At 36.8% G+C, this 21785-nt stretch overlaps 1 protein-coding gene across 4 annotated transcripts in view; it reads right to left on the bottom strand.

The window, feature by feature from the left end:
• Nucleotides 1-5196: 5196 nt before the first annotated feature.
• wdcp (WD repeat and coiled coil containing) overlaps nucleotides 5197-21785 on the bottom strand; it is a 29239-nt gene continuing 12650 nt past the window's right edge. For all 4 annotated transcript variants that reach the window (XM_073056953.1, XM_073056955.1, XM_073056956.1 and 1 more), the window contains exon 4: nucleotides 5197-8580. In XM_073056953.1, coding sequence (XP_072913054.1) covers nucleotides 8405-8580 — 176 coding nt within the window. In that variant the 3' untranslated portion in view covers nucleotides 5197-8404. The remainder of the gene's footprint in view (nucleotides 8581-21785) is intronic.

Raw genomic sequence — 21785 nt, 5'->3', positions numbered from 1 at the left:
CTCTGGTGAGACCGCACTTAAGAGTATTGTGTTCAGTTCTGGTCACCTCATTATAGGAAGGATATGGAAGCTATGGAGAGGGTGCAGAGGAGATTTACCAGGATGTTGCTTGGTTTGGAGAACAAGTCATATGAAGCAAGGTTAGCAGAGCTGGAACTTTTCTCTTTGGAGCGTAGAAGAATGAGAGAGGACTTGATAGAGGTCTACAAGATTATGAGAGGCATAGATAGGGTGGATAGTCAGTAACTGTTTCCCAGGGCACCAATAGCAAGCACAAGGGGGCATATGTACAAAATTAAGGGAGGGAAGTTTAGGGGAGACATCAGGGGTAAGTTTTCTACACAAAGAGTTGTGAGTGCCTGGAATGACTTGCCAGGGATGGTGGTGGAGGCTAAAACATTAGAGGTATTTAAGAACCTCTTGGACAGGCACATGGATGAAAGTAAAATGGAGAGTTATGGGGTAGTGTGGGTTTAGTACTTTTTTTAAGGATTATATGGGTCAGCACAACATGGAGGGCTGAAGGGCCTGTACTGTGCTGTAGTGTTCTATGGTTTATTGTGAATACTGAATAATGATATTATGTGTCTATGATGCTACTGTAAGAAAAGTTTTTATTGCACCAGTTTTTATTGTGCATATGACAATAAATTCAACTTTTGAGGTTCGCCTGCCTGTATTTAGTTACAACAATCCAACCATTTTAATAGAGTCGTGGTTCTAGAGTAAGTAATTTCATAAAGCAGAAGAATCTCTACCATGTGAAGCAGAATGCCAAAGCAGTGTGATTAATTGCTGGGCCAATGCAGGGGGCATGTACATAAACTAATGAAACACTCCAAAAATATAGCAAACATTTTGTAAGGATACAATTGTGCAAGGTATTAGAAAAGTCTGTTTCAGTCAGAGTCCAGTTTTAGGAATGACTACATTTTGCATTGCATTCTAATCCAACAAAATAGCTTTGCTGAAAAAGGACACTTGGGATTCTGTATAAGCCATTTAGCGAATTTCAGATGAGCTCCATAGATAGAAGCTGTGGTCAAGTCAGGGCCTACTGATTTTAGACCCTACTAAAGAGCTCAGACTAAGTTATTAAAAGTGGAATTTGTAAACTCAAATGGTAAATTGCCTGTCAGTTCAGATGACCATAAAACAATCCTGTTGTACTTCAGGAGGATCCGTGAAGCTCACCCGTTGTCTACATCAACATATATACCATAGCCAACATTGCAACATATGTAGGTTTATTGATCATTTACAGTACCTTACTGGTGCATGCAGAATGTTTGTGTGTGCATATTAGCTGCTGTTTGCTTACGTTACAATAATTGCACTTCAAAGGTAATTCATTGATTGAATTGTCATAGCCATTGGCTGTGAAAGGCATGAGCTAAAAAATAATTTCTTTATCTCGATCTTGGCAAATTCTTAAGGTGATATAAACTTCACCTATTGTCCAAGGAAGTAATTCATGAACTTCTCACAGCATAACATCTCTTCATATATTCCACATTATTTTCAGATTAATTGGAGAATTCACTAACTATTCAGAATTCCCATGGCTTGACATCTGGTTCACCATCTGAAATTTCCATTGTTCACTTTTGGCTCTGGTGAAAGAAAAGAATGAGGCAAACAGACAAGTTTGGCTACTCAAACTGATGCCTTTTTAAAGGCACCAGTGATTATCTCTGATTCCAGATGATATCAATGAGATCACTTTATTGTTACCCAAGCACATTTTTATTTCACTGATTATGCAGGGAGCAGGAAATACAGGAGGAATCCAAACCCTGACTTCAATCACACCTTGATTGTGCTCCAGCACGCCATTTCAAAATCCAGACTAATGAGTGAACCAGATGTAAACCATTAGCATTTCTCAATATCACATCCAGATTATTGGAGTTTTACTGCATTCCAATCCTTTACCATGACAACGTTAACATAAAAGAATGAATTTATAGGTTGGACTTGCAAGGTACAGTAACATAAAATTTGCAAGCATCTATTGAAAAGACTTGATTGTTCACATAGGTTTTTACAGTAGCTATGAAAATTTCACTTTTTAGATATACATAGTATCACTTACAAACATTTCAGTGTAGCTATTTGTCTGCTTAGCAAAATATCACAAGGCAGCATTGACTATAAATAAGCTAACACATTCCAGTCAACATTCTTGTAGATTGACAGAGGGAGATGGCAGCTTTGAGGAAATAACAGGCAGGAGAGACAAAGGACAGTCAGTGAACCTTGTTTACTTGGATCTGCACAAGGACTTTAACAAGGCACAAGAGGCTGCGAATGCCCAAGGTAATACAATAAAGATACCAGCAAGCAACACACACAAAATGATGACGTACAAACAAGCTGGATGAACTCAGCAGGTTGGGCAGCATCCGTTGAAATGAGCAGTCAACGTTTCGGGCTGAGACCCTTCGTCAGGACTCGGCCTGAAACTTTGACTGCTCATTTCAACGGATGCTGCCCGACCTGCCGAGTTCCTCCAGAGTGTTTGTACGTCTTGACTTGACCACAGCATCTGCAGTGTACTTTGTGTTTACACACAAAATGCTGGAGGAATTCAGCAGGTGAGTCAGCATCTATGGGAAAGAGTATAGTCGACATTTCAGGCCAGGAACCTCATCAGTCCTGATTACTCAACTGTTTACTTTTTCCAATAGATGCTGCTTGGCCTGCTGAGTTCCTCCAGCATTTTTCATGTGTTGCTTGGATTTCCAACATCTGCATATTTTCTCGTTTGTGAAGATACTAGCATGAATAGCAGATTGGCTAACTGGCGGAAAGCCAAGTTTGGGAATAAAGGGGACCTTTTCTGGTTGGCTGCCGGTGACTACTGGCATTCCACAGGAGCCCGTGTTGAGTCCGCTACCTTTCACATATCTGGTTGAATGAATTGATGGCATTGTGACCAGGTTTGCAGACATACAGAGACAGGTGGAGGGGCAGGAGGTTTTGAGGAAGCAAGCAGTTTGTGTTGGGAAGTGTACAGTCATTCACTTTCAGAGAAATAAAGGCATATGCTATTTTCTAATTGGGGAATGAGTTCAGATATAAGTGCAAAGGGATCTGGGAGTCCTAATGCAGGATTTCCCAAAGATTAATTTGCAATTTGAGTTAGTAGTAAGGTAGATAAATGCACTGATAGCACACATTTCTACATAAGGTTCAAATGTTCATTTATTATCAAAGCATGTCTCCCTATACAACTCTGACAGTTGTATTCTCCAGATAGCCACAAAACAAAGAAAGAAAATGAAAATTGTTCAGGGAGAAACATCAAACTCACCACCTGTTCAATAAACAATGACATCCTGATCATCAAGCCCCACTCCCCCACACAAAACAGGAACATTGATCCCCCCCAAAAAACCCCTCCTCTGCACAAAAACTAACAGAACATCAACCCCCAAACACCCTCCCCTCACACAACAAAACAGAAAAAGAACAGGTGATTAAAAACACAAAATATAAAAACCATAAATCTGAAAAAGTCCACAGTTTATAAGTGCAATAGTCCAATCCATAAATGCAGAACCACAATACCATTGTACAATATCACCGACATTCATCGAAAGACAGGGACACCACTCGAAGCTGAGAGGCCTAACCGCCTGCTTACAGCGAGCCACACAGTGATAGGCCGCTCACAGCTTCCTTCTCTGGCAGCAATCTAAAGACTGGCCGTCAGTGCTGAGACTCTTGCTCGCCTTCTGCATTTGCCTTGATATCTCACTCTTCCTTGATGCTTTAGTCAGTGATTAATGGATGCTTTAAATGGTGAAATTGAGTCAAACATTGGCTTGTGCCCCACCTTGAAGTTACTTCATATCGAGGCCGTCCAAGTACCCACTAGGTTCCCAGCATTTTCTCAGAAACAGCAAAGCGTGGATTACTCAAATGCTCTCCAAACTGTAAATTGCAAGTTCTAATGGTCCCAGAAACACATTTAAGGTTTAAAACAGATATAAAAGTAAAAAAAGATATTTTCATTTGCTATCTGGAAGATGTCGACCATGGAAGCATTGTACAATGGCGCCAGTTTGACCAGAATAAAAGCAAAGGTATAATTCTGAGGCTTTATAAAGCATTAGTTAGACCACATTTGGATTATTATAACATCTTTAGATGCCATATCTAAAAGATATGCTGGTATTGGAGAGGCTCCAGAGGAGGTTACAAGAATGATCCTGGGAATGAAAGGGTTAACATAGGAAGAGCATTTGATCTCTCTTGACCTGTACTCACTGGTGTTTATAAGAATGAGAGAGGGATTGCATTAAACCTACCGAACATCATAAGGCCTAGATAAAGGACACTGAGGGAATCTCTCCTACAGTGAGAGTCTAGAACCAGAGGGCACACACTCATTATAGAAGGACATCCCTTTAGAACAGAGGAGGATTTTTATTTTAGCCAGAGGGTGGTAAAGCTGTGGAATTCATTGCTGTGGAGGCCCAGTCATTTGGTATACTTAAAGAGGAGGATGACAGGTACTTAATTAGTAAGGATATTAAAGGTTATTGGGAGAAGGCAAGAGAATGAGGATGAAATGGAAAATAAATCAGCCATGGGGCAAATGGTCTAATGTTGTTTTGTCTTAATAATAAACTAAGTAACATTTCAATATGGTAACATTTTTCTTTTATCATTATGACAAGCCACAATAAGAGTAAAAATATGCCACCTTGAGTACATTTTTACCATTTTTAAAATTCTTTAAATGTGGATAACAATAATAATAATAATGATTAGAGAAGCATTTATTGCCTATTTTCAGGTGCCTTTGATCCAACCTGAATTGCAGCAATCTTTGTATGAAAATTCTTCAACAATACTTCTAGGTAGGGTGTTCCATTATTTCAGTATGATGGCACTTAACTACATCAGGTTTGTAACCTGAAAGGCAACTCGTAGTTGTCCCCAATCTGTTTTTATTATTATTATTATTATAAAGTTATCAATTTTGGCAGCACTCATGAAGGATTCCTACAGTAATTCTCACAGAAGATACATATGAAGGGTATGTCAGTTACAGGTAACTCCCACATTATGAAGGGGATGAGTTTCTAGAAAATGGTTTGTATGCAATTTTTCGTAATGCGAGGCAGTGCCATCTGCACACATATGCTGAAATGTGAGTTTAAAAAATACACGTTTTCATATTAGTTCAGCAAGAGTGAATTTTATTCTGTTGCTCTAATTTTTAGGTAATGATTGGTGAATTCTGTAAGGGGAATTTCCATTACCTCAATGGCTATACAGCTTTTTCTTTCAAAGTTATTTCACTTAACTAGACAATTTGCATAGCCCAGGCTTTGGGATTGCTAAATAATTGACACAATCATTATATTACTGTTTCCAAAGTACAGATATTGTATATAACATACAAGTTAATAATACTTGATTCTTTTCCTGCTATTAAATCTCAACAGTGATCCATCAAAAAAGTCTTTATTAAACATAGCTCCTAAACTTGAATAAACTACGGTAAGTAATGGTGCATCATAGATAAAAATCAATGAGCTAAAAGAATGTTGGTCAATTACAAAGTTATAGATAAATCTTGCAATGTGGGCATCATATCCTTACAGATTAACAATTCCTTCAGTTAAAGAAATTTTGATAAAACAGAACATCTAAATTCACCTTAATTCACTCAGGTAAAAACTACTATCAAGGCTTAAATCAAAGTTATGTATAAACAGTGTATAAAATTATTCATGTTAAGTTTTCAATATATTTTAAATACTGTCAGACTAATATACTGAAAAAACAAAATTTATAGATGATTTCTGAAAAGAAGTTTATTTGCATTGAAGTAATACAAATATAATCTAATAAATGCAAAATAAAGTAACTTCATTTTAAATATATTAACCTGAAGAAAAGCTGAAAAAGTTTTGTTATTCTGTTTTTTCAAAAGCCTAAGAACAATCTTCTCATGTAGCTCAAAAATGCTTCAGCAACAACATATTTTGTCTTTTTATATTGTGACAACTTATTTAAAATTATCCAAGACACTTGTAAATTTTTTGGTTTAAGATGGTGGCTTACATCATTCTTTATGACTGGTGTTTAACATGAGAAATAAACTAACATTGTTCTCCAGAATTTCTAACTGTTCACGACACAATGGTGATAATAAACCTGATTCTGATTCTGACCAAGGTTGACACGGGAGCAAAAGAAAGCAAATGCAAATTTAAGGTGCCTTTTCAGATCACCCTGGACTATTCAATACTTGGATTTCTTTGGAGTATACACTAATCCAATTATTGAATGCCATTATCAATAGCAATAGAGCATTAAACAATAAACAGAAGATAGCTCCCACCATCTTGCTGGACAAAATGACATTCTCTCTATTCCACTTAAAACTAACATCACTATCAAAAGTGCATGTTCAACTGACTGATTTTAAACCGCTTGTGAGATCACTGAAGTACTTAACTCAAAAGTAGATGAAAAACTTTGGTACAAATTCTGCTGTTTATTACTTATAAAATCTACTGCACTGGTGTAACATTTCCACATTAAATTACACAGGAAAGGTAGAATAACTTCAAAAGCTTTAGACTGGGTAATGTTCTGGATTATTTTCTAACAAAAATGAGAGGATCCATAGAATCTACCTATCCAAATATCCACAGCAATATTAAGATAATTATAAATGATAAGAAATACATCTATGCTAACTCAGAAGTTGTGGCCTCACTGTGCTACAGAATAACCTGAAGTCTTATATGAATAATATAAATAATGTTTGATTGAAAGAAACTTAATATGCCATATTTTTTTAGTAATTTAATATCTTGGCTCATTAGAATGCCAAGAAAAACATTTGATCTAATAAAAATAAAAACTTCTATAAAACCATACGTTTCTTGTTTCATCTGACAAATAAAACCTAGCTGCTACAATCACAGCCTCTTTATTTCAGATTATTATACACAAATCAAAGAAACTGAAATTGAGATTATGTTCTTTACTCCTGTTAAATATAACTGCTCACAAACAGAATATTTGTTTCATACACCATAACCAGAATTAGACAAATTAGGAATTCAATCATTGTAGCCCAATTGTGGTTTTTGGATGATTGGGCCCAATGCTGCCTGATGGAGTACTATCTGGTGATTCCAAACCAATTATCTAGTTACTACAAAAAGTATCAGCAACTTTGATTGGAAATACTACAGGTGAACTGCAATTTTTCAGCTTTAGCATTTGACAGGTACATAATCTGTCTATTCAATAAATGGACATGAAATTGTGGGCTGTGAATAATCTTCAAATTTTTCTTTTTTGAGAAATAATGTCTAGAATTATGCAGGTGGATGAACTGCCCAGCCATTTTTTAAATAATGCAATAGTAGTTTAGAAAAATCAGTGTTGGCAACAGATAAACACTGCATTCCACTAAGTTGTTACTTCTGCAAAATCTAAGGAATTCATGTAAGAAATTTAATGACAGTAACAAGACATAACCTGATTAAACATTCAAGCAAGTTTGAATAAATTAATCTAAACAACAAAAATACAATGCTATTTTCAAAGATGAAAAGGGAAATTTCCTTTTGCCGAACAGGATATTTTCTGCAATTAACACATACAAAATGCTGGAGGAACTCAGCAGGCCATGCAAAATTTCCAGCATCTGCAGATTTTCTCTTCTTTGTGATTTTCTGCAATTAAGTGAGATTCTAGCTCCTAAAAACCATGTTTATTAAATGCAAAACATTTTAGATCTCTTAAAACATTCTTAAGATAACTAACTCTTTATTTTCACATAGTGAAATAAAGAAAACTTAAAGATCCAGAATATACAGCAAAATGTTCATATTTATGACACTATACCTAGTCTGTTCATTAAAATATGTTACAGTCAGGTTAAAGTAAAAGATGCAAAGGGATGCTTTGATTGAAGTTTTTAGTTTACTGAAAGTAATTGATATAGAGAAACTTCTACAATTGGGGGAAGAAACATAAAATTGGTGTTAAGCGCTTCTGTCTGAAGAAGAGCGAGGGAATGTGTTTGATACAAAGGATGATTAATGTTGGGAATTCCCTCCCTCTTCACAATAAATGCTAGCTCAATTAGCTAAGCATACTTAAAAGGACATGGAGAAATGGTAAGCAGATTAATTTAAGAAACCAAAAGGCTAGGATTTATGCATATTGTGCAACAAACTTGAAAAGCTGTGGTGCAGCTGTGCAGTTTTCCTAATGAAGTCCCCAGCAGAATGAAATTTACCTGAAAAACTATATGCTCTTGATTAAAATAGACTCCAATACTTTATTTGTCCACTCATTTATAAATATCACAAATGAGTTAAAATGATAATGTTAATAATTCAATTTGTGCAAGTGAAGATTATGTTGCACTTCTGTGACAGTCCAAATTGATACTGCCATTTGGAGATGGAGGAGGGGGAAACTCTAGAGGTTCTATTGTTTGCTTCCCTTCACGAATCATGATTTCCTGTTTGGGTTTGAATGTTAATGGAGCAAATCCATCACTATCTGCAGTGAGAACAATCCAATTAGAACCTACAAGTAAAAATAAGAAGGTTACTACTTGATATTCAAAACACAACTAGAATTAAGTTACAAAACATATATGCTCTACGTAACCATAATTAAAAATTAATGCCAAATACAAATATTCTTTATCTTAATGAATATAAATTAGTTTTATTCAAACTTTTCAGAAACTTCAAACTAGTTTTTTAAACTAAAAGTCTAATGCATACTTTGTATACTCAAAATTCAACAGAACCAACTATATTGTTCTAACACTTTCAATTTCACAATGAATTCAAGGAATTTCTATCAAATCAGTCATCTCTAGGAAGTAATGATATATTCAAACTTTCCAGCAATAATCATCTCAGAAGATTGTGTTACATCATAACTGCAGCTGTTAAACCACTGAGAAGCTTACCAATATTGCAAAATCTGAACAAGTTTCAATCCTGATTTATTGCTAATGTAGTCAAATGTTGCTGGCCTTAATGAATCCATGACTTTATCATTTAGGAACTGATACTACAGGTTATTAGTAATATCAGAATATAATATTATTTACTTACTTTCATTTTTAAAAATTAAAATCAGTCTATATTTTCAAGCAAACTTTTATAAAGTTACCTGTCCATCAATTAAAGAATTTGTACTAAAATTGTAATTTCTTCAAAGGTGCATGTATTAATGGAGTAAACATTAATCTAGTACTTGTTACATTCCCATATTTATATTAATTAGCCTAACACTGTGCCATACCTAAATCCTGATTTGGAGAGCAGTGGGAATATTGTAATCATCACAGAAATTAAAAAAATTAAATACTTCATCACACCTCGAAACCTACTCACTTTGCTAATTACATTTAACCGTAACATCAAGAGTAACTGGATGAAAATTAAACCCATAACCTGTATTACCATAGCAATCCATATAGGAATAATTCAGCTAGGGTTATTAGGATAAAGAAATAATGCAACTGATTATCAACCCTCAAATATTAAACGATTAATGTCTATTCTTTTTCCACCTATGCCAAGGATCACATCTACAGAACGCCCACATCTATAAAAAAAAATTTGTAAATGTATCAGCAAAGCTAAAGAGAACAAAGTAACATTGCCTAGGGTTCACTGTAATATTTAAAGCATGTGTAAATCAAATATGAACATCCTGACTTTGTAATTGATGGATAAATAACTTTCTAAATTTTGCTGAAAATATAGATAGATTTTAGTTTAAAAAGATGAAAGTAAATAACATAATATTATATTACTAATAAGCAACTACATTAACAATAAATCAGGAATGACGCTTGTTCATATTTCAATATATTGGTAAGCTTCTCTATGATCAATATAGGTATTTCCAAGTACAACAGTGGGATGAAAAAATACCAAATATTTGATATGTTAGAACAAGTAAAAAATATTGCAGAGAGGGTAAAAGAGGATGGCAGTGTCTGCCATTGACATCTGGCCACAGGCTAGGGAAAAGGAGTATGTGGAATGTGAACCATCACTAAATATAGCATCGCTTTTGATAGCCCAGTTGAGATCAGCTAAATCATCACAAACTGCTGGTGAATCTCGAACCTTCCCAGACTGTATAAACAGCAGCTAAGATGCCACTTCAACAAATACTTCTCTGCTCACTAAGTCTACTTTAGTAAGTAGTTTTATTCTGATGGAAACAATTAAACTCTGACTATTCATTGCCTTCGATGAATATTCTGCAGTAAGGCTATTTATTAGAGATTAAATAATTTGTTTTGGTTGTGGAAATAAAATTGATTAGATACAATCTCCTGAGCTGCAGAATGTCAAGTGAATGTGAGGAAAGGCAAAGGGGAATTAACTTCAATCATATTCCACAGCAATATCTGATAACTGACCACTGCCCAATAAATATGATTTTTATTGATTCATTCTTCTTACTAAAGTGGATCTGCCAAGTAAAGTGGAATTTATCAAAAATGACAATTCTTAAGAACTTGAAATACCCTCAGCAAAGTCATTTCTGTTTTACCTTCAAGGTTACAAAAACCATCAAACTACAATTAGGGAGATTGTTTCTTGCAGCTGTATGAGTAAGATGTCAAAGCATCTCTGAATTGCTTGGATATGACTAAGATCAAACTACTAGGACATATGAATCAAGCAAAACTTTTTTTTCAGTAAGTTACATTTTGAGTGGGATTTAAAATACAGTCATAAAATGTACAATTTGAAGGGTGGGCATGGAATGGTAAGGCAACAAGAAAAACAAGAAAATGAATTTAAGAAAGGAGTTAAAATGTCTTGAACAGAAATAAGTAACACTTAAGGAGCCCTTATAAGAATTCTCAAACTCTGAAAAGATAGGAAACAAAATACTGGATCTTGAAGCTAAAAGGCAAATGAAGGTAGATAGGGAAAATCAGGTTGGTGCTGGATCTGAAGAGATGGAATTTCGAGAATGCCTATGACATAACTTTTTAGAGCAGCTTGTAGTTGAGCCCACTAGGGGACCAGATATTCCGGATTGGGTGTTGTGCAATGAAATGGAATTGATTAGAAAACTTTAGATAAAAGAAGCCTTAGGGGCAAGTGATCATATGATCAAGTTCACCCTGAAATTTGAGAAGGAGAAGCTAAATTCAGATGTATCAGTATTACAGTGGAGAAAAAGGAATTATACAGGCATGAGAGAGGAGTTGGCCAAAATTGACTGGAAAAGAACACTGGCAGGGATGATGGCAGAGCAGCAACAGCTGAAATTTCAGAAAGCAATTCAGAAGGCATAGGATATTTACATCCCCAAAAGGAAGAAGTACTCTAAAGGCAAGATAACACAACCATGGTTAACAAGAGAAGTCAAAGCTAATATAAAAGCCAAAAAGAGGGCACATTATAGAGCAAAAATTAGTGGGAAGTTAGAGGATTGGGAAGCTTTTAAACACCAACAGAAAGTAACTAAAATAGTCATAAAGGTAAAGATGGAATACAAAAATAAACTAGCCAATAATATTAAGGAGGATACCAAAAGTTTGTTCAGATACATAAAGTGTAAAAGAGAGGTAAGAATGGATTTCGGACCACTGGAAAACCTTGATAGGGAGGTAGTAATGGGGGACAAGGAAATGGCAGGAAAACTGAAAAAGCATTTTGCATCATTCTTCACTGTGGAAGATACTAGCAGTATGGTGGAAGTTCTAGGTGTCAGGGGTCAGAAGTGTGTGAAGTTGCCATTTCTAGGGAGAAAACTCTTGGGAAACTGAAAGGTCTGAAGGTAGATAAATCAGATGATGTACACTCCAGGGTTCTGAAAGAGGTGACTGAAATGGTTCTGGAAGATTGGAAAATAGCAAATGTCGCTCCAGTCTTCAAGAACTGAGAGAAACAGAAGAAAGGAAATTATAGATTAGTTAGTCTGACTTCAGCTGTTGAGAAGATGTTGGAATTAATTGTTAAGGATGTGGTTTCAGGGTATTTGGAGGCACGTGATAAAATAGGCTGTAGTCAGCATGGTTTCCTCAAGGGAAGATATTGCCTAATAAATCTTTTGGAATTCTTTGAAGAAATAACAAGCAGGACAGACAAAGGAGAATTGGCTGATATTGTGTACTTGCATTTTCAGAAGGTCTTTGATAAGATGCCACACATGAGGCTGCTTCACAAATTAAGAGCCTATAGTATTACAGGAAAGATTTTAGCATGGATAAAAGTAGAGGCTGATTGGCAGGAGGCAAAAAGTGGGAATAAAGGGAGCCTTTTCTGGTTGGCTGCTGGTGATTAGTGGTGCTTACAGGGGTCTGTGTTGGGACCAATTATTTTTATGTTATATGTTAATGACTTGGATGATGGAATTGATGGCATTGTTGCAAAATTTACAGAATATACAAAGATAGGTGGAGTGGCAGGTAGTTTGAGTAAGTAGAGAGACTACAGAAGGTCTTAGACAGATTAGGAGAATGGGCAAAGAAGTAGCAGATGGAATACAGTTTGGTAGAAGAAATAAAGAGTAGATTAAATGTAGAGAAAATACAAAAATCTGAGGTGCAAGAGACTTGGGAGTCCTTGTACAGGATTCCCTAAAGATTAATTAGCAGATTAAATCAGTGGTGAGGAAGGCAAATGCAATGTTAGCATTCATTTAAAGACTATAATATAAAAGTAAGTACTTTTTTGAGGCTTTATAACGCACTGGTGAGGCCTCACATAGAGTATTATCAGCAGTTCCAGGCCCCTTATCACAGAAAGGATGTGCTGACACTGGAAAGGGTTCAAAGGAGGTTCACAAAAATGGTTTATCAAATGAAGAGTGTTTGATGGTTCTGGGTCTGTATTCACTGACATTCAGAAAAATGAAGAGCGACCTAATTGAAACCTATAGAATGGTGAAATGCCTTGATAGAGTGGATGTAGAGACAAGCTTTCCTATGGTGGGAGAGTCTAGGACCAGAGGACACTGTCTCAGAATAGAGAGGCGTCCTTTTAGAACAGAAATGAGGAGGAATTTCTTTAACCAGAGAGAGGCGAATCTGTGGAATTTGTTGCCACAGGAAGCTGCGGAGGCCAAATCTTTACAAATATTTAAGGCAGAGGTTGATAGATTCTTTTCAAGGCATAAAGGGGTATGAGAAGAAGACAGGAGAATGGGGCTGAGAGGATCAGCCATGATGGAATGGCAGAGCAGACTCAATGGGCCAAGTGGCCTAATTCTGCTCCTATATTTTATGGTTTTATAAGAATTACACTTCATGATTTGTCCAAAAGATAGCAGCAAATACAACATTCAAAAATATGTTTAGTTCAAAAAAAAGGAAACAATACGATGTTATTTAAGACAAAAATGGTAATAAAAAATTATGACAATTATTTGTTAAAAGAAAAACAGTGAAGGTTAGCTCTGCCCAAATTAAACTAGTCGACTGAGTCATGACTTTTTAAATTAAGTGATCAGACAGCCTCGTCTATTTTACTCTATCTAACAATGGGAGACTATTAACTAGAACTGTTCAAAATTATCAAAGGTGTACTTAGAAGTATATCTTGATGTTGTGATTATCCTTAACAATTTTTATATTTGCATGTAATGAATAAGAACAGAAGAAGCAAATACAGACTAGATCATGCAAATACCATTGAAATTGCTTGCAATAGAAGTAATGGAATTTCATGCAATCAGTGGCCATAATACGATCAAATTTTAAATTGGCAATTGCTACCATCCACGAGTGATATAGAAATATTTCACTGCAAGAAAACAAACCACAACAAGGAGAAAATGCTGAGAGAAGGATCAGTGATAAGAAATGTAGCAGAACTGAAGTGTTTAATATAACTTGCAGTATAAATGATTATGAAGGAACAAACTTAACTAAGGAAGAAAGCAAAAGGACAAAATTTTGGCAGAATTGACATAAGGCATTATTTTAGTGTCAGCTTTTTTCTTTGCAAAAGCAAAATATTACATGTTGGAAATCTGGAAAAACAACAGAAAATGTTAGAAATAATCCCCAGATCAGAGAGTGCCTTCAGAGACCGTTTCAGGCCAACAGCCCACTCACTGTGTATTTATCAACATTTGGATAAAGAATAAATGTCACTCTTTTATATTAGCTTTCTATCTTGGATAACTTCTCCAGTACCCAATCATTTTTTTAAATAATTGCAGTCAGTACTCTGTGACAACTGAAGTAAGTCCTTAAAGGAAAATATGATCATAAAGTATAAAAATGTTTACAAGCTCCGATGTTCCTTCAAAACCATCTGATTTGATTGTACATATAAAATGGAACAGCTGAATTCAGTTCAAAAAGAAAGAAAAGTACAGCTGAAGGAGAGGGTACCATCCTCAAAGTTGGGCAACTACTAGTTAGTATGGTATTTATATTAATACTTTGACGTTTTTATAAGGCATTGGCCAGATGACATTTGCAGTATTGTGAGCAATTTTGGTCCCCTTATCAAAGAAAAGATGTGCTGGCAGTGGCGAGTTTCCAAAGTGGTTCACGAGAATGATTCAGGGAATGAAAATGTTAACAATGAGGAGCTTTTGATGGCCCTAGGCCTGCACTCATTGGTGTTTCAGAAGATTGAGAGGGATCTCACTCACGGTGGTCAGCAGCACAGGAGCGCCGCAGGGGACCGTGCTCTCTCCGGTCCTGTTCACCCTGTACACATCAGACTTCCAATATAACTCGGAGTCCTGCCATGTGCAGAAGTTCGCTGACGACACGGCCATAGTGGGGTGTGTCAGGAATGGACAGGAGGAGGAGTATAGGAAACTGATACAGGACTTTGTGATATGGTGCAACTCAAACTACCTGCGTCTCAATATCACCAAGACCAAGGAGATGGTGGTGGACTTTAGGAGACCTAGGCCTCATATGGAGCCAGTGATCATTAATGGAGAATGTGTGGAGCAGGTTAAGACCTACAAGTATCTGGGAGTACAGTTAGACGAGAAGCTAGACTGTACTTCCTTAGAAGGTTGGCGTCATTCAATGTCTGTAGTGAGATGCTGAAGATGTTCTATAGGTCAGTTGTGGAGAGCGCCCTCTTCTTTGTGGTGGCGTGTTGGGGAGGCAGCATTAAGAAGAGGGACGCCTCACGTCTTAATAAGCTGGTAAGGAAGGCGGGCTCTGTCGTGGGCAAAGTACTGGAGAGTATAACATCGGTAGCTGAGCGAAGGGTGCTGAGTAGGCTACGGTCAATTATGGAAAACCCTGAACATCCTCTACATAGCACCATCCAGAGACAGAGAAGCAGTTTCAGCGACAGGTTGCTATCGATGCAATGCTCCTCAGACAGGATGAAGAGGTCAATACTCCCCAATGCCATTAGGCTTTACAATTCAACCGCCAGGAGTAAGATATGTTAAAGTGCCGGGGTTGATTGTATTTAATGTATCTACGTAAGTAAACTACTTAAGAACTTTTAAAAAGCTATTATTAATGCTTTTTGAGAGAGTGATTTAGATGCATATCATATTTTTACTGAGTAATTTATGTAATTAGTTTTGCTAAAACAAGTGTATGGGACATTGGAAAAAATGTTGAATTTCCCCATGGGGATGAATAAAGTATCTATCTATCTATCGAAAACCCTACATAGACTGGATATGCAGAGGATACTTCTGATAGTGCGAGTCTAGGACCAGAGGGCATACTCTCAGAAAGGAAGGATGTCCATTTGGAACAGAGATGAAGAGGAATTTGTTTAGCCACAGCTGTGGAGGCTATGTCATTTGGTATACTTCAGTAGTTCCAAAGTGGGCAAAGGGAGTTTCTAAGAGGACAATAAAGATAAAAGGGGCAGTGGGGGGAGCACTCAGTGGCAAGGTGGGCAACTGAGAGATTACAGGCTTAATTTAAGAAATGAATTACATATTACAAGCATCTGAAGTCATAACTTTCACCTTTATTGATCGCAGTACTTGAAGTTGGACTTAACAATAGGTGATTGTGGTCATTAATCCATAATGAACATGGCAGCAGCAGCCAAACGAAAAATTATTGTAGATAGTATAGTGTGGAGTATCTGAAACATGGATTTATATCAGCACCAAGCAACCAACAGCAGCTAATGTGTTTGTTGTGTGAAAAGGTTTCTTCAAATGAGGTAATGAAACTGTCCAGAATCCTTCAACATTTGAAGAAAACACACTCTGATAAAACAAACAAAAACTTGGCTTACTTTCAGTCACTTTGTGAAAACTTTCAGGAACAGAAAACATTTCAAAACATGCTTGTAGCACTTCACAATAAAACAGAGATGCTTCATGCAGCATTTCATTACCGATTGCCAAATCTGGAAAGCTCAATACAGTTGGAGTACTATAGAGCACCAAATTTCTTGGTGTTCACCTGGCGGAGAATCTCAGCTGGTCCCTCAACACCAGCTCCATAGCCAAGAAAGCCCAGCAGCATCTCAACTTTCTGTGAAGGCTGAGAAAAGTCCATCTCCCACCCCTCCATCCTCACCACATTCTACAGAGGATGTACTGAGAGCATCCTGAGCAGCTGCATCACTGCCTGGTTCGAGAACTGCACAGTCTCAGATCGCAAGACTCTGCAGTGGATAGTGAGGTCAGCCAAGAAGATCATCGGGGTCTCTCCTCCCGCCATTACAGACATTTACACCCGCAAAGCTGACAGCATTGTGAAGGACGCCACACACCCCTCATACAAACTCTTCTCCCTTCTGGCAAAAGGTACTGAAGCATTCGGGCTCTCACGACCAGACTGTGCCACAGTTTCTTCCCCCAAGCCATCAGACTCCTCAATACCTAGAGTCTAGACTGACATCTACATCATTTATTATTATATTGAAATTTGTCCTTTACTGTGCCTATTGTCTTGTTAATTATTTATTTATTAAATAATCATTGTACTTCCCTGCACTGATTTGTGCACTTTATGTAGTCCTATGTAGGTCTGTAGTCTAGTGTAGTTTTGTGTTGTTTCATGTAGCACCATGGTCCTGGAGGAACGTTGTTTCTTTTTTACTGTGTACTGCACCAGCAGTTTATGGTCAAAATGACAATAAAAAGCGACTTGACTTGATGTGATTAAATAAAGAAATAATTTTATTTTTAGCTTTAAATAATAATTTGAATATTTTGCAATTATTTGTCACTGTTTTGAATGTGCAGTTGCTATTTTCATTTTTTATAGTTTTATCTAATGGCCAGAAAGGGAGGGGGGGCACTGGGCATGTGGTCTAGGAGCCAAGGAGGTGGAAGCCACTGGTATATTTTCAGCAGAGGCTGATAGGCTCTTCATTAGTCAAAGTTTACGGGGAGAAGGCGGGGGAAAATAAATCAGCCATGATCAGACTCAATGGACCAAATGGCCTAATTATGCTCCTATGTCTTAAGGCTTATTGATAATTTTTACTGTACACTCCTAGTTCCCATAACTTGTCTTTAATTTGTGTTTGTATGCGCAGTCCTGCCTAATAAAAATTTAGAATAAATATTGTTCATGAGGAAAATGAAAACAATCCCTTTATTTGAAATATCACGTACATCTAAAATGTATTGTATTACTGCTTGGTACAACAACTAACAATGAAACACCAAAAAATGGAAAGTAGGAGATTCGTAGCCAAGTCTAGAAAGTAGCGGAAGGAAGCGCAGAAAATAAAAATAAAAAAATTGCAGATGCTGGAAATCTGAAATAAAAGCAGAAAATGCTGTAAAAGTTCAGCTGTTCAAGCATAATCTCTGGATGTTTCAGGTCAAAGACCTTTATCAGAACTAAGAAAGAGAGAAAACAAGTAACAAAGAAGATAGAAGTGGGCACTGTGTGGTACAATGGGGATGTGTGGAATTGGGTGAAATGATGTAGGCATTGAATTTAATATTGTTACCTGCAGACTGCAATGGGCCCTGACAAAAATAGTACTGTTGCTCTAGTTTTACATCGGCTCTTGCTGAACAAAGCACTATCCAGACAAGCTCAGACCCCTGAAGCTACTTGATTTCACTTCCTTCCATCCTGCCTCATGTAAGAATTCTATTCCATTCTATCATTTCCTTCTGCATCCTGAACCATGACTTCCCCTCTGCCATTCTGTATGGAGTCCGTGTCTGCATTTTATCTATTTCTTGCACTTCTGCTCTCATCCCTTCTTCTCCTGGTCCTTACCTTCTCACCTACTCTGTACTGAGGCAGCTTTGAATTTCTTGACTACAACTAGATACAACTATTCAAATATTTGAATATTCTCCAAGCTGGTTTCCCATTTTCCACAATGCATAAATTTAAATAAAAATATCTGCTTCCCATCACCTATCCATGTTCAGTAACCCAAGAAAAAAAACTACCAGTATCTAAAATAGAGGGAAAGGGAGGGAGAGAAAAAGAGTATGCATGAGAGATGGATAGTTGTTGCAATAATGGCAGCATATTGCATGGTTTCTGGATGAGAGAGAAGGCTAAAAAACCCTTCTGGGGTAGGAAGGACTGTGGCCTCAACACAAGTGATACCTGTGAGCAGGGTTAATATGTGAGTAAGATTATCAAATGAGGTATGTGTGGATTGAAAAGTATCCTCTGCCTCATTATCCATTAAGCCATAGGCCCTCTCCTTCATATCAAATAAAGCCTGCAGATAAATATACCTATGTTGTATAATGTTCCAAAAGCACTGACACACATTAATATACAATTAAACATTTTAATAACTAAAAGGAAATGAGACTTTTTTACAAAATTATATAACAATATCATAAAAGTGCATGCACACACACACACCTTGAATAGAATAATATTGAGCACCACATCATCTCATGAGTATAAGATACAGTGCTCATTAACCACTTCTCAGTTGTTGAGGAATTGGTCAGAAGTTCCTCTGGGGCAACGGCTCTTGATTTAGGAGTTGGGTGGAGTGGTATCTTGACACCAGCATGAGGGGAAAAAGGCACAGGGCTGTGATTCACCTACTGATGTGTTCTTTGTAAAGACTCACATATAGATAATGCCTGTAAGCATTTCAACTCTTTTGAATGCAATTCAGTACTTTGTGGGTTTGTGGATACCGCACCAGTAGATAACCTCACCTGCATCGATCCAGCTAAACTGTAAATATATATTGAAATACAGGTTCTTCTGGCTCTTTGGGCCACATCACTCAGCCCTAGGCTAATCACAGCACAATTCACAATGGTCAATTAACCTACCAACCGGTATGTCTTTGGACTGTGGGAGGAAACTAGAGACCCAGAGAAAACCAACACATTTCACAGGGAGGACATACAAACTCCTGATGGACAGTGCTGCAATTGAACTCTGAACTCTGATGCCCCGAGCTCTAATCGTGTTGTGCTGCTACACTACCGTGGTGCCCCAAGTTCATAACAGGTCCATACACTGTAGCAGAAATTAAAAAATATACTGTGTTCTGCTGCGGGGGTGGGGGGGCTTTAAGAAATGAGATGAAAATCACTGAATGAGTTAGTGGTTCTGAGAAAAGCAAAACGAGAAAACAAAAGCACAAATTATTTACAGTAACAGAAAGAAGGATCAAAGGAAAAGGTATTAACAAGAAAAGCTGTCTTGTTGTAAGCAAGGGACCAGATCAGAAATTAATGTTTGCCTACCTCAAGCTGAGGTACTGACTGTAATAATTAATTGTGAGAACTGGCAGTCATTAAAATTGAGATAATGGTGCTCCCTTGGAGAACCTGCATGATATTTAATGGATTTGCTTCAAATTATGTTTACCAGTCATTAAAAAGTGCCAGTGTTTTATTTCTATATGGAGCTCTTTGAACATCTGATCATCTTATTAGAATACTGATAATCCAAATGCTGAAAAAGTATTATTAGTAAATCAGTAAGATCGACCATCTGTCCTACTAGCTGAATATATAACACTGAGTATTAACGTCATGGTTTAAGACATAATCGGGTTTCAATGATAAGCCTTAACACAGTAAGCTCCTTTGATAATAGACAAATTTTTTGGCTTCTGTTCGAGTACCATTTATTGTATGACCATTGTGCTGTTATATTGAACATTTAATGAACAGATATCTGTATTAACCACCTTTTACAAATATATTTTAGAAGTTTATTTACAGCAACTTAATAATAAAATCCATCTTTAGATTCCGATCTTAATTTTTTAATTTCAAAATTTGTCTTCCTCTTACATTTTAACCATATTTAGAAACATAGAAAACCTACAGCACAATACAGGCTCTTAGGCCCACAAAGCTGTGCTGAACATGTCCTTACCATAGAAATTACCCATATGGTTACCCATAGCCCTCTATTTTTCTAAGCTCCATGTACCTATCCAGGAGTCTCTTAAAAGGCCCTATCGTATTTGATTCTCTCTCATTACAAACAGAACTAATATTCAGCTACACTACAAGCACAAATTCACTGATGATTCACTGGCAAATCAGCTTTTAAACAAAATCATTATGATTGAGGTAAATAGAGATTTTCAATATAAAATAGGGAAAAGCTCTGAACGTGACTCATGATCTGTGGCTTTCCAAATGGACACTTTGCAAACTCAAAACTATATAACAATAAATAACTTGAACAAAGCAGCTAAAGTGTGTTTGTTATTTGATAGTATTTTTCAACTGTTAGGTGCCATGGTAGCCCAGTGGTTAGCGCAACACTATTACAGTTCAGGGTTTCAGAGTTCAACTTGGATGTCATCCGCAGGGAGCCTGTTCATCTTCCCTGTGGAATGCATGGGTTTTCTCCGGGAGCTCCAGTTTCCTCCCACAGTCCAATTGGTTAGTAGGTTAACTGGTCATTGTAAATTATCCTGCGATTAGCTTAGGGTTGAATCAAGGATTGCAGGATGACACAGCTTGAAGGGCCAGAAAGGCCTATACCATGCTGTATCTCAATAAGTAAACAAACAAACAAATAAAAAGTTCTAAATGATATGAATTTGTTGACATTTGACTCCTAATCAAGGGCTTAGTATTAAGACTATGAACAAAGCAGCTCAGTGACAGACATATTCTAACATGGATATCATTACTCTTACTTCTCTCTCTCAATATGATGTCATGAATAAGAAATGACCAAATCACAAACATACTGTAGTTCAAAGTCATAATTCAAAGTCAGAATGGAGTTCATTGGGTAATTTCTCCTGTTTATTACACTTGGACAATAGTCCTTACTTGTTGGGAGTACTTCCCCAAGTCCTGCCCCATATCTAGCATATTTGTTGATAAACAAAGGGATGCTGAAAGGGACACTGAGAAAACTTTGCCTTTGTATACCCAACATTTCTGTCTTCCTTAAGAATATATACATTTCCAGAGGAAGAAGATGCAGTATTTGGAACTATTACAAATTAATCCAAACTTTTGATTTTTTAATTGCACTTTTGACTTTTCCTTGTTGTCAAGCTGAAATTCCTCAACCCACACTAACAATATTCTGGCAAGAATGCCACTTATTGCCATAATATTTAAATTATCTTTAAGCCACCTTTTAAACTAAGGTAACAGTTTTCCAAACCTAGCAAATAATGGTATATAGAACAAAAATCAGAGATTTATTTGAAAGATAACTTGGTAGTTACACATAAAAACCTCGGAACTCAATATCTATGGAGGGAAATGGATGAACAATGTTTCAGGTCGAGACCCTTCATCAGGAAATGATGATCTATTTCCTTCCATAGGCACTGTGTGATCTGTTGAGTTCCTCCAGCTTTATGTGTATTGTTCCAGATTTCCAGTATCTTTTGCTTCTT

The sequence above is a fragment of the Hemitrygon akajei genome, chromosome 9 (assembly GCF_048418815.1).
Source record: "Hemitrygon akajei chromosome 9, sHemAka1.3, whole genome shotgun sequence".
Taxonomy (NCBI): Eukaryota; Metazoa; Chordata; class Chondrichthyes; order Myliobatiformes; family Dasyatidae; genus Hemitrygon; species Hemitrygon akajei.
This window is presented reverse-complemented; position numbering and strand designations above follow the sequence as displayed.